This window comes from Onychostruthus taczanowskii, unplaced genomic scaffold, assembly GCF_017590055.1.
Source record: "Onychostruthus taczanowskii isolate IOZ18803 unplaced genomic scaffold, ASM1759005v1 scaffold58, whole genome shotgun sequence".
Taxonomy (NCBI): domain Eukaryota; kingdom Metazoa; phylum Chordata; class Aves; order Passeriformes; family Passeridae; genus Onychostruthus; species Onychostruthus taczanowskii.
In genome coordinates this window covers 4,136,186-4,152,724 of record NW_024503457.1, presented here as the reverse complement: position 1 = coordinate 4,152,724, position 16,539 = coordinate 4,136,186, and the positions used below count along the sequence as shown (strand labels likewise).

The window sequence follows — 16,539 nt, the reverse complement described above, 5'->3', positions numbered from 1 at the left end:
ACAAATGGGATGGTTTGAGCTGTAGTATGGAGGACAGTTCCCATATTAATAGCAGGAAAAGACTGTTTTTAAACTTCTAAGAAATGTAGATGTTTAATGACATGAGAAATTTGCAGTTCATTTGAAGTAATACTGGTTTTAGGGATGCATGTGTGTTGACAATATTTCTTCCTTCTAGTTAATGAAATAGGGTTTTTTGCATTAGATGTAGTTTTATTGTAATATCTGTAATAGGATTGGTAGAATGGGGAAGTAGGGGCTGTGCTCATTAGCTTTCATTTGCTTTCTATATGTTTTTTGTTGGCTTTGTATGAATACTTGTCCCTGTTTTGCTCTAAAATATCTTCAGTAAAATACCTGGGAAATAAATTTTTGCTTGAACTAAGACACTAGCAGTTAATTCCTTTCCCTTTGCTCTCTCAGAAGGAATCACCGTTGCCAGTCTTGTGTTAGCAAGAGTTGTGTGTGTGAGACAGAAATTTTGTGCATACAGAGCTTTCCAGTGAAGACCGAAAGTTAATCTGCATGCTACATGACGCTGCAAAAATTGTTGTAGGTCAGCTTGGGAAGGAATCTGTTCAGGATAACACGGGTTGAAGAAAATGTTTAAATTTGTTGGACTATGACGATTTTCAACTGAACTGGAAATGGGGAAGAAAAAGTAGTGCTTACATGGGGTCGCAGTTGTAATCTCAGTTTCAAGGTTTCTATCGTGCTTTTGTCATTGAGGCTTTGGGGAGTATTCTGAAGGAGAAAAAACCCAAAATAGTTGCCTGCACAGCCTAGTCCTCTGATATCCTTAAGGTTGATCAAAATGGGAGTAGTTTTGAGTGTATCAGTATATTTTGTATATAAATGTTTCAGAGTCAATGCCTTAAATACTGTAAAAGTCTTTATTCTAAGGGAATATACATTGAGTAAATAGCTGGTCCAGGTCAAGTGCCGTTTGTTTGAATGGGGCAGGATTTCATTTAGTGCCACAGACCTTTGTGGCAGAATGAGTTGCCACAGGAAGGCAAAAGTAGCTCCAGTTAACTGTTAATCCTCTCAAATGTTAAGGAGATGGCAAGTGTTTATTTTTGCTTTATAAGACAGAACTTGTTTGTTCACCAAAATAAAAGGAGGGAGGGTATTATCTAGATAAGATAGAGTACTGCTGGAGTTCCTCAAGGAGAATGGTTTTCCTGGAGGGGCGGGCGGGGAGAGTGGTGGGAGGCTACACTGGAGAGCAGCAGCGTGGATGAGGACTGGATAAAGATTCTTGTTTCAAGTTTGCTGCAGAGATTAAATAATGTAATGGGAAAATGTCTTGAAAAATCATGATGATCAAGCAAGTATTGATGTATTTTGTTCAATATGGCTTTATCTACTTGGACATTGTTCCATCCTTTCTTTTCCCTGTTTTTTTCTGGCATGGTGGAATGGCACTACACAGTGCTGTAACATTTTGTGTCTGTGCGGGACATAACTTGAAGGCAAACCAGGGCACATCATTGCAGGCAATTCCCAGGATGTGAGAACTGCTGTCAGAGGAAACTGGTCTGTTCTCAGTACAAAACAACATTCAGGTGAGAAGAATAGTAGGAAATCTTGTTTTGGTACAAATAGATCACTTCCAAAAGTCAAGGAATACGGACTTTTGAAATAATCTTTTATTGGAGTTCACTTACTGGGAGTGGGCATGGTTCTTTGGCTTCAGATGATCATCCAGAGGACAAGGACTTGATTCAAAATGTGTATTCCATATTCTTAGCCTCTTTATTCTTTGGAGGCAGGGGCAAGTTAAAGTCAGAGTATGGATTGGTAAAGAAATTTTGAGAGGGTTGGGACATAATAATTGTAGTATTTTTGATGATGAAGGCAGAGTATAATTAAAAACCAGGATTGAGTAAACTGTAAAAATTTTTGTCTTATCCAGAAGAAACTGGTCACTTCATCAGCCTCTTGACAAAAAAGGGTTGTGTGCTTATGTTAAACACTCAGTGGACATCCAGTAGATTACTTTGTGGAAGTGCAGGGGAAGTGCAAGGCTTGTCTGGAGGTGCACAAACAGATGTAGCATTTGGTCAGACTCAGCCCAGGATGCTGACTCTGAGTCTGTCTAGGACATGAAGAATGATGAGAGCAGTCATACGGTGACACACTCTCCTGGCCTCTGAAAATTTATGATTCAGGGAATTTCTGAGCTAGACGTGGCACCTTTCTGCTTGTTAGTGGTGAATGTCCTTTGTCTGAATTGCATTCAGGCAAAGCCCCTCTGAAACGTGATATATAACTGGTTTATTAAGGTGGTAATAAACAGCCTTAATAAAGGAGGCCTGGTTGCAGTGGAAGGTGTAAGTCAGTTCACTGGTCTGAGAGCAGCTGCTATGTGCCCACCCAGCTGTGAGGTTGGCCAAGATGCACATGAAAGTCCATCATGCAGCATTACAGCAAAGTTCCTCCTAAACCACTGAGAATGAGAAAGCTCAGCTTGTGGTGAAAAGCTGCACCAAAAGAAAAGAGCATTCAGGAATGAACTGAACATTGCAAGGAAGGGACACCACTTCTTTGCTGTTAGACTAGGCAAAAAGACTGCACTGCTTTATTATGAATTTAGAGTAATAGCCTTATTTAATGCTCCATGCGAAGCCCAGTCGCAAGGAGAGACTATTTAGAGGTGTTCTGTTACCCCTGCAAGACAAAGTACTCAGGATAGTACATATGTGACAAGATGACGCTAGTGAGCAGAAAAGAAAAATTGGGAAGGGGAAAAAAAAAAAAGTGAGAGATCTAGAGAGACTTAAGAAGCTAAGTCATACCCAGCTCTGGGAAATGTACTTTACCAAACAAGTACTTAGCTTAAGCCAAAGATGCATTGTTTTGATGATAGTTCTGACAAATCTACCACAAGTTTGCTCTTAAGTTGGTACTTGCCTGGTCAGGCTTACCTCACAAAGTACTGAGTGTTCAAGTAATCATTAGATCACCAGAATAAGCAAGGAGGAAGTCTCTTGTCTTTAAAATGATGCAGAGCAGAACCTGAGTATGGCCAAAAAAATGTGCATATGAGATGGAATGAAGTCTCAAGATAAAGAAATGAAAGAGAGGTAGAGAAAGTGAAGGCTGGAAATAGAGGAATGGTAAGATAGATGAGCAAACTTGTTAAGTATCTATATTGATCTCAGAAACCAAGCAATTAAAATATATGTTACAGTGATAGAAAGCAATTGTATTGAAACAATGATGTATTTATTTTCTCTTGAGGAATCACAATGAGAAAATAGTCTGATTTGAGAAGGAGAATGACAATGGTATACTGGTCCCTATCCTAAGCTGAAAGTGGGGAAACAACTGTGCCTGACTCGGTAGACTAGAGGTGATTTATTCTGGAAAAACAGTAAATACCCGTATGAGTTTTAAGGGCAGCTATGTCTCTTCTGGTTTCTTTTTTTTCTCTTGTTTTTGCCTTGGTTGTCCATTCTGACACACAAGGAGGCTGATGACACATGTGCATCTTGAACTAATCACAAAGCCTGTAATTTCTAAACCATTTTTGGAGTTCCAGGGCAGGAGCATGAAATGCCTGTGGGCTTGGATCATTTTGTTGTTGCTCACCTGTGTTAAGGCTGATTTTGAGTATGTTTGTGTAGGGGCTGTGTCAGAGATTACAGCCTACAGTGCTGAGTTGGCAACCCAGAGACAGAGGAAATGCCTGTACTGTCAGATATGAGCTACTTAGTCTTTGTTGAAAAATCTCTTTATTTTTTTTAAGACCTTCTGCTCCTGCCACCCTCTCAGCTTCTGAAGACACAAGAGCACGCTTATGATATGTTTAGGTTTTGGAGGTTTTCTCTTACCACTGGGAATTTTCCATAGCTTATTTACTCTTCTGAAGGTTTGGTCATGAACCACACTGAAAACTAAACTGCCTTGTTTCTTGAAACCTATTAATTTTATAAACCACAAGCAAAATAGAGTGAGGCAGCTGCATTGAGAGTTTTCTCATATGACCCAGCACTAACCTTAGCTCTGCCCAGCCAGGCAAGCTGTGAGGGATGGCTCACTGCCCCAGCTGGGCTCCAGACAGCTAATGGTGAGAAATTACCATTTGGGTAGACAAGACTCTGGCAGCCACCAGACTTTTTTTTTTCTCTGGGGTCTGATGAGTTGACTTGTAATTCTTGAATAATCTTGATGGTCAGGGTTTTTTTTTTTTTTTTCTTTATTCTAGTACATGTAAGTTAAGTTAATTCTGCAGATGACCAGAGCAAGGGCATTTTATTTTTACTAGCTTTGTTCACTGCTTCCCCCTATATCTCTCTTTCCTAAGATCATACCTTTGTTACACATTTTTTTTCTTTTTCATTTAATTCGGATATGAACTGTCAGTCTAAATAACGTGATGGCCTTGTGGCATAATTGAGATTCCATTTTATTGTCTCTGAGAAGCTGACATTTTTTTCTAGCTCTTTCCTTGCTTCCCAAGTAAAGCCAGTGTTTTGGTACCAGGCTGGGAGAGAGGAGCATTAATTGACTTAGCAACTTTCCCATGACTGAAGAAAATTACTGTAACAAAAGCAGCCCTAACGTTGCAATATTCTGTAGCTAAGGAGAGTGTTCTAGCATGACTCAAACAGACCTGTGCATTGTTGAATTTTATTGTTTCTCCTCATAATGCTTGATAAGAAACAAGAACCAGAATGAATGTCTCTCCAAGCACAGCCTTCCTTCCTCAGAAGCCTACGTCTTCAGTCTTTTGCCTGATTTCTTCAACTTTCTAAACAATGACTGCTTTTAAATTACCTGAAATGCTTGTGATGCAGTCTGTTGGTGTCTGTTTCCTGTTTTCCCACATTTTGTTTCTTTCAGGGTTGTTTTTCCTTTTTTTATTCCAGAGGCATACAAAGAAGCATCTTATTCTTAAGTCATCGTGACTGCACAAGAACATCTGTGTATTTTGTTTTATTCTTTTTTTCCTTTTGTCTTTGCTTTTTCCCCAGAGAACAGAAAAACTACCCTACTGTGTTAAGTGCCCCTCTAGTCTAGCCTAGTACTGATGCTCTCTGGTGAGTGATACTTCAAGTGGTGTGATTGCTCCAGTGTTGCACCCTTCCTGATCACAAAATGAGATTTCCTGAGCTCAAGGAGGCTTCTGGACCATTAAGCTTTAATAGCTGCCTACAGACCTATACTCCATGAGTTTCTGTAGTGCTGGTTTTAATCCATTCTTTCAGCCTCCACAACACCACATGGCAATAAGTTTTGCAGTTTCATTGTGTAGAAAAAGTACTTCCTTTTGTTTATTTTTAAACCTCGTGTCTGGTAATTTTATTATGTGCCCCATAATTCTTATTTTGTGAAGAAATGTTCTTCACACCATTCATGATTTTGTAAGCTGTTTGGGGATGGATAACTTCTGTATTCTGAGCTGGAGAGTACAGCCCTCTGAGAGCTATAAGTGGTTAGAAGCCATCTGTTGTTGTTCTCCATGTGTTCTGGAGAGCACACACAATTCAAATTATAGGTGCCCAGTGGTGTACACTGCTGTGTTCTGTCCATCCAGCTGGTGATACTACTTGCCTTTTTAACCATTGCTGATGATGGATGTGATAACACAGGGCTACCCACAATAAAAACCTTCGATTCTTCTATGTGGCAATATTAGAATAGATCCTGTCATTGTACTTGTGTACAGTTAGGATACACATATTTTTTGTTTGGATGAGTTCACACTTTTCATCATTCAAATTCATCTGTGATTTTTTATTTTCTGTCTTGTTTGTGTAGTGATTTGCAAACTCTGTATGTCCTCAAGTGTAGATTATACTCTCTCTAGGATCACTTTCTATTTTCTGCAAACTCTGGAAAGAGCTGCTTTTACTAAAACAGGAGTCACAGTCTCTCTGGCCACATGCTCTGACTGTTTAAATATCACATAATTCTTCTCTTATGGATGGGAGCTCACTTGGAATCCATTCATCATCAATCCATTCAGCAGCAGAAAATGGGCTGACTGCTATAAAGCCATTGAGTTACTATTTCATTTTAAGGAACTTCCAGACTACTTTAAGGAAGCACTGGAACCCAGGAGTTTGGTTTGATGCTGACACTTGGTGTACAATTGTTCTGTTAGATAGGAATGTGTTCAAGCCACATCTGCCATCCTAAAATAATTACCAGTAGTCCTGCTCTAGCTCACTGGCCAAGTCTTTCTGCTGTGAATGTCTTTACACACTTTACTAGTGTAAAGACCACTGTAAGGAAAGTGGTCTGTCCTTAATTTGTAAGAAAATCAAGCTGCACCTGCATCTCCAGAAGAACTTTCTGCTGGTGCTTACTGGTTTTCTCCTGCACTGACAGATACTCTGTCAGAAGGCTACAGTGTAAAGTTCCCCATAATGTTATTTCTGTTCACATTCTCCCCTTTTTAATGTAAAAAGTGGCATCTCCCTTACAATTCTGAGTATTTGCATTATTATATGTGCAAAAAAAAAAAGCTTATTCTACACTTTCTCTGTAAGGTAAGCTAGGTGAATTTGGAGTAGGATTTGATTGCTTGAAAACAAACGTCTGGTGTATTTATGAGGCCTCTGAGAGATGTGGAGCTGTCGAATGTACATGTTTCATGGGTACCTCCTGCCTCTGTGGAGCAGCATCAAGGGATAGTGGAAGAAACTAAGTCATCTTAAATGGCACTGTATGCATTGCATTGAGGCAGCCAAGTCATGTGTTTTGTGTGTTGCTTGATGCTGAGGGTTCCTGAAGCTTACACCATGGATTTCCAGCAGGTGCTGGGATAGAATTTGTGGCTTGAATTTCACTGTTTGTGTTGTAGCACTCTGTAATATCAGATATGTGCTTAAACTAGGTGGCTTCAGTGGCTTCTAGATTCTGTCTCTGTGGATGGTAAACTTGTAGTGAAATAATAGAAGTCCAGAAATAAAAGCAGCACATGGCCTGTGCAATCCAAGCTTCTCCCAGCTCTCTCTGTTGTTTTGATCTGTGATTCCACTTGCATATCCAGAACACAGGACATGCTTTTGTACTAGTGTGAGTGAATTAGCACTGAGGAGTCGACTGGGTTAGGGCTGTGCAACTGAGAAGCTTGTAAGTTGGTGCATTACTGGGGGCTGTCTGTATTGAAAGATAGCTACCTACCTTCATTCTGAGGGGCCATGGGTAGAACAATTCAGATATCAATGTATTGTATAATTTCAGCTACCAGTGTGTGCCCCTTAGTGTGGTGCTCAGTCTTCTTCTACTTGTAGAGCTGTGTACCTATCTAGATTGTACCTTCTCTGGTACAAAAATTATTCCTGTATTGATGCAGAATATTACTTCTTTTCTCCCTTTAAGGAGGGTAAGTAATAATAGGCCTGTAGTTAAACTGTATTTAAAGTCAACACTATATGTAACCAAATAATGTGCCTTGTGGATGAAATTGTGGAGCACTATCTATTTTTCTCTGTTGCTCATCCTTATATTCTTTTGCATTGAAATTCCCATCACTGAAAACAGTGAAATGGCTATTACTTTGCGTGTGATGTTACAGCACCCAGAATTTGGCATGACGCTTCACCTTTGCAGTGATAGTACTACTCACTTGCCCAGAGAGCTTCGTGGTTTGTCTTTGCTGAAACTTTCCATTAAAATTGTGCAAATACATCAGCCCAGGAGGTTACCTGTTGGAAGCAGAACTTGTTGCTGGAGGGAGAGTTCTGGAAACTGGCTTGTCTGTGTTTCCAGCTGCTGCTGCATTCCTCAGTAGGTTTTAACTTCTGAAACATGCAGCATTTTTTCAGTTTTTGGGGGTAGTTGTGTTGGGTTTTTTCTTCTTCTTTTTTTCTTCCCCAAAGAGATGTTGAAATGAGAGTGCAAAAGTGCAGCTTTCCCACCACTGTGTGCAGCAAACCCCAATTTGTTCCATTTTTTGCCTCCAATGTCTCTTACTACTTGAGTGCAGAGCTGCTGATCATGGAGAAGGATGGCTGTGTCATATGTCCTGGTCTGTAATTAACACAACTTTATAAATAAGCCTATGCCAATTTTTGCAAAAGCACTGAGGTCTTCATGAATGTTATTCTGAGAAATTACTTAACTGCTTCTGGGATCTGTCTGTGTGGTGTTTTTCTTACATTTCTCTTACAGAATAAATTCTGGTTATGTGTTTTGGTGAATAAGTTGTCACAGAATTTTAAAGTGCTGACAGCTCCCATCTTGACAGCAGACTCCTACTTCATGAACCTTAAATTGCTGTGCTTGCATAATAAGAATCCTTTGAGTTAAGGTTTCTCAATAATTTAACAATATTTTGGACCCTTATTAAAATTAGTATTTAAGAACAAAATGTGTTGTCAAGTTCAAATATAAATTAAATGTTTCTGCTTAGTGACATTTCAATTCCCTAGTGTAAAGTATTGTGAAAAAACCCCTATGAAAATGCTTCACTTTTATTTTCACTCCAACCTCTTTCTATTTAATTAAATTATTTGTCTTCATTTTCTTCTTTTCTAGAGTGTTGGAGTGCCAAGGGCTGCCCATTGTGAACGGGCAATGTGATCCCTACGCCACCGTTACCTTAGCAGGACCCTCCAGGCAAGTATTTCACATTCAAGGGCTTCCATTTTATAAGGATGGTTTCTGTTTCCTTTGTCTATTAGAAATTCACTTTCTCCTATGGACAGCTGGGAGTATTTAGACACTGCTAGAATGTGTTAAATGTTGGGGTGGGCGTGTGCATGAGCTACTGAATTATGCTAGAATAAGTAATTTGAGACTTGTTTCAGTTTTGATTTATGTAAAGATCTGAATAATTTGAATATCTCAGAGTATATAATTTGTGGTTAGTCGTAATTTATGCATCTTCTCACCTCACAGTTGGAGGCCAGTTTTTGAGCAAATTCATTGCCTAATTTTGGGCAGGGTGGAAGAGAAATGTGAATATATCAACATCTTGCCGAGTATGCATGTTTGCGTGTGAATATCTAGAGTGTCTTCACTTTCAAGGTGTGACAAATTAATATGTATGTCAAAAACCCTCAATGGCTTGGTCCTGTAATTTGATATATGCAGACATAATATCATGGATAAAATTTGGAATGAGGTTTTACTGATGAGATTCTGCGTGATACTCTTCAGTTTAAATTTGGGATTCAATTTCCCCATCTGTTACAAAAATTTCCTGTGCTGTTTTATGTCACTGTTTGTTTTTCTGCTTATCTAGTCATCTTTTATGTCTGTGTCATTTTAGAAACAAAATAGCTCTGCTGTAACCTCAAAGAATCAGATTTGGTAGCATGGGTTATTAATGATGTTTTACAACAATTTATTGAAAATACTATAAATAAGAAGCATTCTTGACAAATATTTACCTTGCATGCAGAGGAGTCTTTGAACCTGTCTGTATTCTGCATCTTTGTCTAGGTGTGTTGTGCCTTATCTCCGTTAATGGACTTGTATATTTGACTTGTACACTTCATTTTAAGCCTTTAACTTGTTTCAAATGACTGGCTGGGTGACTGTTATTGAAACTGTAAGGAGACTGATCGACTAACTCTTGAATGTCTGAATTTACCTTTGTCTGCTTCCCCCAGTCTGGATAATGTATGACTTTTGATAATGTACTTCCTTCAGAATAAGGAGAATAGCCTTATCCTATTCCTATCTGGGTTTTGGTAGGGGGAGAAGGCTTGTTTCCTATCTCCAGCAAGCAGCATGCAGCTTATTCCCATTCACTGCTTTGTAATTGCTCAATAATTGTGCTCCCTTAATCGCCTCCCGTTCTACATCCTGCTTCCCAGTCCCCTCCCAGATGGGTTTATCAGTAAAGAGGCTGATTGGCAAGTGTGACTGATGAGATGGGGTTGGCAATCTGTCCTGAGTCCTGGAGGAGATTAGTGTCTCTTATCTCTCAGCTTCTCCTAGGAATAGTGGGATATTCTTAATCTGTACATCATTCTCCTCTCTGGATTTTCCAGTGCCTCTCATTTTAGAGTAGGAAAGCTGCTTTATTCAGCCACAGTTATGCAATGACAAGCATGAAAATTTCAACAAACATGCTGCTGTTTATTATGTGATTTGTACTTAGAGTCATCAGACTTCCTGACAGAAACTCTTTCTGTGCCTCTATTATAGATGGAAAAATATTGTATACTGGTGGACAGGCCCATTAAACTCACATGGGAAGTCTGGAGCAGCAGTGGGAATTAGACCAAGCTTCCCTTGACCTCTGTGAAATAAACAGAGTTGTCCAGTGAATATAAGCAGTTACAAGCTATCTAAGCAGCTTTGGTGCATGAGAAATGAACGATAGATTCTGGGATGAAATGATTAGTAGGTCAGTTTTCCACATGGCTGATGTGCCTCTCCATCTGCATCTGTTTTATCTATGCCTGCAGAGCTGTAGGGTAAGATTGGTGACACAGGATAGCACACAGCTTTTCTCTTGTAGGTAGTGAGAACAAATCAGGCATAGGTTCATAGCATTTGGAAGCCATCAAACAGCTGTTGGCTGGCCTGTGAGAAATGCATTGGCTGGCTTGAGCCCAGCAGTCAATGTCTGTTTTCTCAAAGGCAGGCACAGGCGGATGGCATGGCCCATAGGGGATGAATGGGCAGAGCAGAGCTTGGCCAGGCCTGCTGAGTGGTTGGGAGGAGGTCTGCCACGTCTTACACCTACAGGACAATAAAATAGAGACTTCTGCTCAGCACTGGTCATAATAATTCACCACTGTATTAACTAAGTGCTGCTGATGCTGCAGGGAAAGGGATGCTCATACAGCAATAAAAATATTCTTACTGAAGGAACCATTCTGAGTTTTTTTAATTGTCACTGAAAAGCAGTGACTGATTTTTCAGACCAGAATTGTAAAATATCACTCACAGAAATAGCTATGCTAGGCTTTGTCTCGTGTGTTTTTAGAGTTTGAGGAATTTTTCAGTCACATCAAGACTGAGACATCCTCCAAATGTTGCTGCTCAGAGCCCCATTCTTGCCAGTTTGTACAGATAAAAGATTCTATGTCAAACAAGTGGTAGAGTAAGGGTTCAGGGAGTTGTGTTTAAAATAGGATAACAAAATGTGATTACCACCACTTTAGAGAAATAGGAATGCATTGAATCTCTCTTCAGTGTGTGCAAGTGTCTGTGCCTTGCTGTGCTGGAGCCGCATGGCATTCCAGTTTTATGAGATAAATCAAGTGGCTGGCTATTTCCTCTTCAGTGGCTCTGTTCTAGGATCACACTTCTACTAATGTTGTTTCTTACCCTTTTTTTTGTTTGTTTCCTTAATTCAGATCAGAAGCCAAAAAGACTAAAGTTAAAAAGAAGACCAACAATCCACATTTTGATGAAGTGTTTTATTTTGAGGTTGGTATTTCAAAGGAGCGGGTGATAAGCTGAAATACTATACTGTGGATAGTTGGCACGACATCCTGCTGCGTGTTGTGCCAGCTGTCATCTTTGAAGACTGTTTCAAAGCATGGTGTGGAGGAAAGAAGTACCCGGGCTCAGACTGGCTGTCTGCTGAAGGAGCAGTATCCTGCTTTCACCTCTGCTGCTCTGTAGGAAAAGCTTCAAGTTGGGCACTTCTGAGCAACAGGCTTTACATTTAATCACAACTCACCCCACGAGAGTTTTGAAAAAAAGCACATTTAAAAATTAGTTCAAAAAACCTGAACAAACCACACACTCAGAGAAATGACATTTTTTTCTTAGTCTGTGTTTTTATAGCTGCTCCACCCTGTCTTTCCCAGTCACTGGGAGGAAGGTTATCTCCTTAGGAATACTGAAAACTGTAGAGGAAAAATACACTTAAACTGGTTGTTCTGGCTGTCTACCAGTCTGCTGCAATACTACTGCCTTTTCTCCAAGTGGGTAAAACCTCTATAGCTTTATTTAATACAGAGCATTTTCAACAAGTCCAGTTAAGATAAAGTATAACTTCTATGAAAGTCCTCATTTTGGTTCTTTCTGGCAAGAGTAGCTCTAATTGTGGTGTGTCCATACATATGTGTGCATGTGTTTATAATTTAGATCTCTCTTGAAACTTTTCATTTTGTCTTCTAAAGTATCTGTATCATTCTCTTTTTCTCTTGGATATCATAGTCCTTTTCTATGCTTGACTGTTCTGTTTCAGTAGACGCCTCAAGAAAGTATCTGTAATTATGAAGTTGATGAAAAAAGCTAGAGTAGCACAGTGCAGTTGGCATGGATTGAAAAGCCCTTTCTGCTCATATGGCTTGCATCTTTCAGGTCACATTTGCATTAGAAATTGTTGCTGGCATAGGGATGGCACCTAGGGATGTGGTTTCTCATATCAGTTCTGGGCCACAGCCACATCAGGAAGGGAAGCTGGGGAGAGAGGAGCCATACAAGTGCTGTTGCACTGTGCAGATCTGAAGTGTACATGTCATTGTTGACATTGCTGCCTTCCCTCTCCTGCAAACCAGCATCTTTGCCTAGAAGCCAGTAGTTGTACTGACCAATCTACAGTCTGTCATAACAGCAGAAACATGCTCTTGTTGATGTAATGTGTAAAGGAACAGACTTAGCAAGTTCCTGATTGGTAGGAGGACTTTCTGTAGTGTCTGAGGGGCTGGAAGCCATGAGGGTAGGCCAGGATAGCTTTCTAAGGTGATCTTTGCTAACCCAGCACATCTCATCCTAGGATATAGCTGCCCTGCTTGCAATGAGCTTTTGTGCCTGGTTCCTGGCTCCATGTGACTCTGTGGAGTTGCTGCATGGTCACAGTTAGAGGGGCAGAGGTTCTGTGAGACAAGTGTTGAAACTGCACTGAGGTGTCTGTGTGTTTACCCAGGATTTCAGTCCCTCACCTGGCCCAGAACTGTGGTCTTTGGCAGTGATACGAGAGTGATGCTATATGTAAGTAAACTAAGATGGGCTTCCTTATTTTAACATAGGCAGTTCTAGAGGAGCCTGTCAGTGGGAACTTTTTCATGAGAATGTAGTCCAGGAATTCACTCTGTAAGCCACAAAAACTTCACCTGATTCCTCATCCTTCTGTGTGCTGCAGAAACAGTGGATGTTTGGTATTTAAACACTGAACTTGGCAGGTGGTGCCGTACTAGGAGAGGAAGGAGAGAAACAAAGCATATTCCAGCTGGAGTTGAGAGAGAGGGGGCTGGGGGCTTGCTTAGCTTGCCTTTGTGTGAGAGCTGGGTTGTGTGCAAGTACCAGCAAAAGTAAAACCTGAACTCAAGCCCATGCCCCAGTTGTTCTGCTAACTCAGAGCAAAATGAATTCTGTGCTGGTAAGAGCAGAGCTTGGGAAATGACTGAATCCGCCAGAGCTGTGAAATATAAACATACCTCTGCAGACAGAGCCATCATAGATTTATGTCATTTTGAGAGTAGTTAGTACAAATCAGGCTAAACGTCTTCAAGGAACAAGGCTCAGTAGAACTGCTCTGACTGGGAAATACATTCACCAATGAGACATGGGCAGACCTGTGGCTGGTGCATGCAAAGGAAGTGCTCCAATTCCTGTGGAGCTGAGAGATCCATGCTGTTGACAGCGGTGTCACTTTCTGCTTCTGAACAGCTTCATCAGCTTTTCTGCAGCCTGCTAGCACAGTGGTTGTCCAAGCCTCCAAGGAAGAAGCTGATCTGTAAAAGGCAGTGAATGGGTGCTTTCCTTTCTACAACCAAAAAGTTACACAGACTTAATTTTCTAAATGAAAGATAGCTTAGTGTTGGTTTGGGAAATAGAAAGGCTTATTTGAGGGGTGTGGTGAGTGAAACTTGCACCTGATAGTTAGGAGCCCTTTTCATCTCTGCTTCAGCTGCAGTGTAGTGTGGAGCTGTGTGTGCAGCTACAAGAAAATGGTCCTCTTACAGGAATTCAAGAGGGAAGTGCTGGGGACCTGTTTGTAAACTTGCATGTGCTGAAAAAAACCTGAGCAGCTGATAAATGGCTTTCCCAGATGAAAGGGACAGCACAGCAGAGTTATGCCCCCTTTATTGTGCAGTGTTAGAGGTCAGCTACTTTAGCACCATGGACTAGGAGGTTCCTCATCTCCACTTCCATACAGCTATCCCTTTTGGAATACCACTCTTGAGCAGTATTTATGTGCACACTAAGTAGTCATGTGGGTGAACAGAGAGATGTCATACATGCAGATTCCAGCAGAACTTCTGAGAAAGTGTTTACTTAGAAGGGACGTGCCGTAAATTACACCTATGCTACAGCTTTTTGTGACAACTCATGTGTTACAGATAGAAGGAGACTTAAAAGTTTGTTCCATTATTAAAAATTGCACCATAAGCCTCACAGTGGTAGTAGAACCTGTCATTTGCAGGCCTGTAGGATACTTTGCAGAAACAGTGAAGTGTTTGCAAGGCTAGGGTGAGGAAACTTGTGTTTAACTGCTGAAGTTGTAGACTGTATTTAAATCCACTGTGCTCTTGGGCTTACCAGGTGCATTTGATTCCATTAATCTGGAGCATTTGGTCTCCAGTGCTGCTGGCAGTATCTTCTTGTTCTTGTGTATCACTTTGAAAATGTAGCCTGCCTCACACATACACATATAAAAAGGCTCTGAGTGTCCTCTGCCAAAGATTGTTTTCTGGTTCCTCTCCACTTAGGCAACTGTATCATTGCCTCCCTCAGTTGCCATTTGAGTCTCATGTACAGTACAAAACCAAATAGTCAAGTTTACAATAAAAGCCAGTTTTTGTGGGTGGGGAGTATTAAGCCACAAGCATATTCAAACATACAATAAAGTTCAGCTTCTTGCAAGCAAGAGCTGAACCGACACATCATCATACACCCTTGCATTTGATCAGTTCCTGCTGTGGTTTCAGCTGGGTGGGGTAGCCTTTTTCTTAGGTTTCTGACGCACTATGCAAAAATACACCCACCAAAGTGTTCTTACAGTCATTGTAGAAAATAAATTTTAAGACATGTTTGTACAAAAACTTTCTATGCTAATGCTCTATACTTTTTTCCTTTTTTCTTTTCCTGTGCTTTCCAGTTAATCAGTCTTGCAAATATGGTTGGTGAACTGTGCAGCTGCTTCTATATTCTGATATGCATAACATAGGCTAGGTTCTCTTGGTCTGCTTGGTATTTGTTGTATGGGCAAGTTAAATTAACTTCGAGGATCAGGACAGGAAGAACTTCCTAATTTTAATTGGATACACTGCAAAATGTTTTTAAGGGTGGTTGTGGTTCCTCCCCCGTGCTCTGCAAAGTGCCTCAGGGCATCTGTTGTACAGCTGTATTTAAAACAAATGTTAATTGCCCTTTTCTTTCCCTGGATGGATTATGAAAGTGGTACTCCTTTCAGTGGTATCTTTCTGTTGTCAATGTAAACTTAAAAGTGCTGTAGTAATATTAAAGATGGTCTTTCTCTGTAAAAAAAGTATGGACTATCTGCTTACTCTTGGAAATGATTGTGTAACTACCACTTTATAGTCAGTAATCTGTTTAGTCAACATGTTTATTTACTTGCATGAATGTTTTCAGTATCAGGACTGAAGTCACTGCTAGTAGTAAAATACTGTGCTCTTCCAAAGCTTTGTGAAAGTTGCATCAGAATGTTTTTGTATCAGATCAAACTGCTAAAAGTTTCCTCCTTTTTATTAGGTTACAAGACCCAGTAGCTACAACAAGAAATCCCATTTTGACATTGAAGATGTAGATGAAGTGGACAAAATGGAGATTAGGTAATAAAAAATACATTATTACCACAATATTGTCTTCCAGAGTTGTGTAACTTTGTCGTAGACTCTGTTTACAAAGTGGCAAGCATGGTTTTTCGGTTGATATATCAAGATGAGTTTTTGTCACTGTATCTGTATGTTTATTTACTTCTACTGTCCTGTAGATTCTATCTTGAATATGTGTGTTGGTTCTGATGCAGGAACTGATATGCAGTTGTCATTAAGCACAACCTTTTGTGTCTGGGCTCTCCTTTCCTCCTTCCCTCAGTTTCCCAGGACAGCCCAGAGGCTCTGTGATACTCTAAGTTACAGAGTATATTTTCTTTTATCAATCAATTTTAGCAACCTGTATAAGGTCCTTCTTCCCTGGAAGGACATTCTTGAACTCAAAAGAGTTTTTCTGGGCCAGAGACAGTTTCTCATCTCTTTTGCTTTCCAACTTTAACCCTTTATTGCAATATTTGATGTGATAAAAATGAAATCAGTTGCACAGGAAAAAAGCAATTCTGATTTCAAAGCCAAACAATCCCACCCTGTGCCACCCTCTTAGTACTATTCTAAAACCTGCTGAGGCCAGTCAACATTGTCTGTGGGGACTGGTGAGTATAAAGAGTGGTGAGAAGACAATAGAAGGGGCAAAACTTGAAAGTATCACATGCATCTTACCATCAGATACTATTGGAACTTGGAGGCTTGGGCCATCTGGTGATCTGTATGCACAGTAAATGAATACTGCTATTTCTGCGTTAGGTGATGAGAAATTCCCCTCTCCTTTATGTTAGTATTTGGAGGGAAGAATAGTAGCACTGCCTCCCTCCCCATATGTTCTCACTAGAGAGGCAGTGAAGTGTCTCCCAGAAAGGTCCATAGTTCC

General features: G+C 40.3%; 1 protein-coding gene across 2 annotated transcripts in view; it reads left to right on the top strand.

Annotated features, from left to right (window-relative positions):
• RASA3 (RAS p21 protein activator 3) overlaps positions 1-16,539 on the top strand; it is a 130,087-nt gene that overhangs the window by 87,788 nt on the left and 25,760 nt on the right. For both annotated transcript variants that reach the window (XM_041418144.1, XM_041418143.1), the window contains exons 6-8: positions 8,497-8,577; positions 11,277-11,349; positions 15,589-15,668. In XM_041418144.1, the coding sequence (XP_041274078.1) occupies positions 8,497-8,577; positions 11,277-11,349; positions 15,589-15,668 (234 nt within the window). The remainder of the gene's footprint in view (positions 1-8,496; positions 8,578-11,276; positions 11,350-15,588; positions 15,669-16,539) is intronic.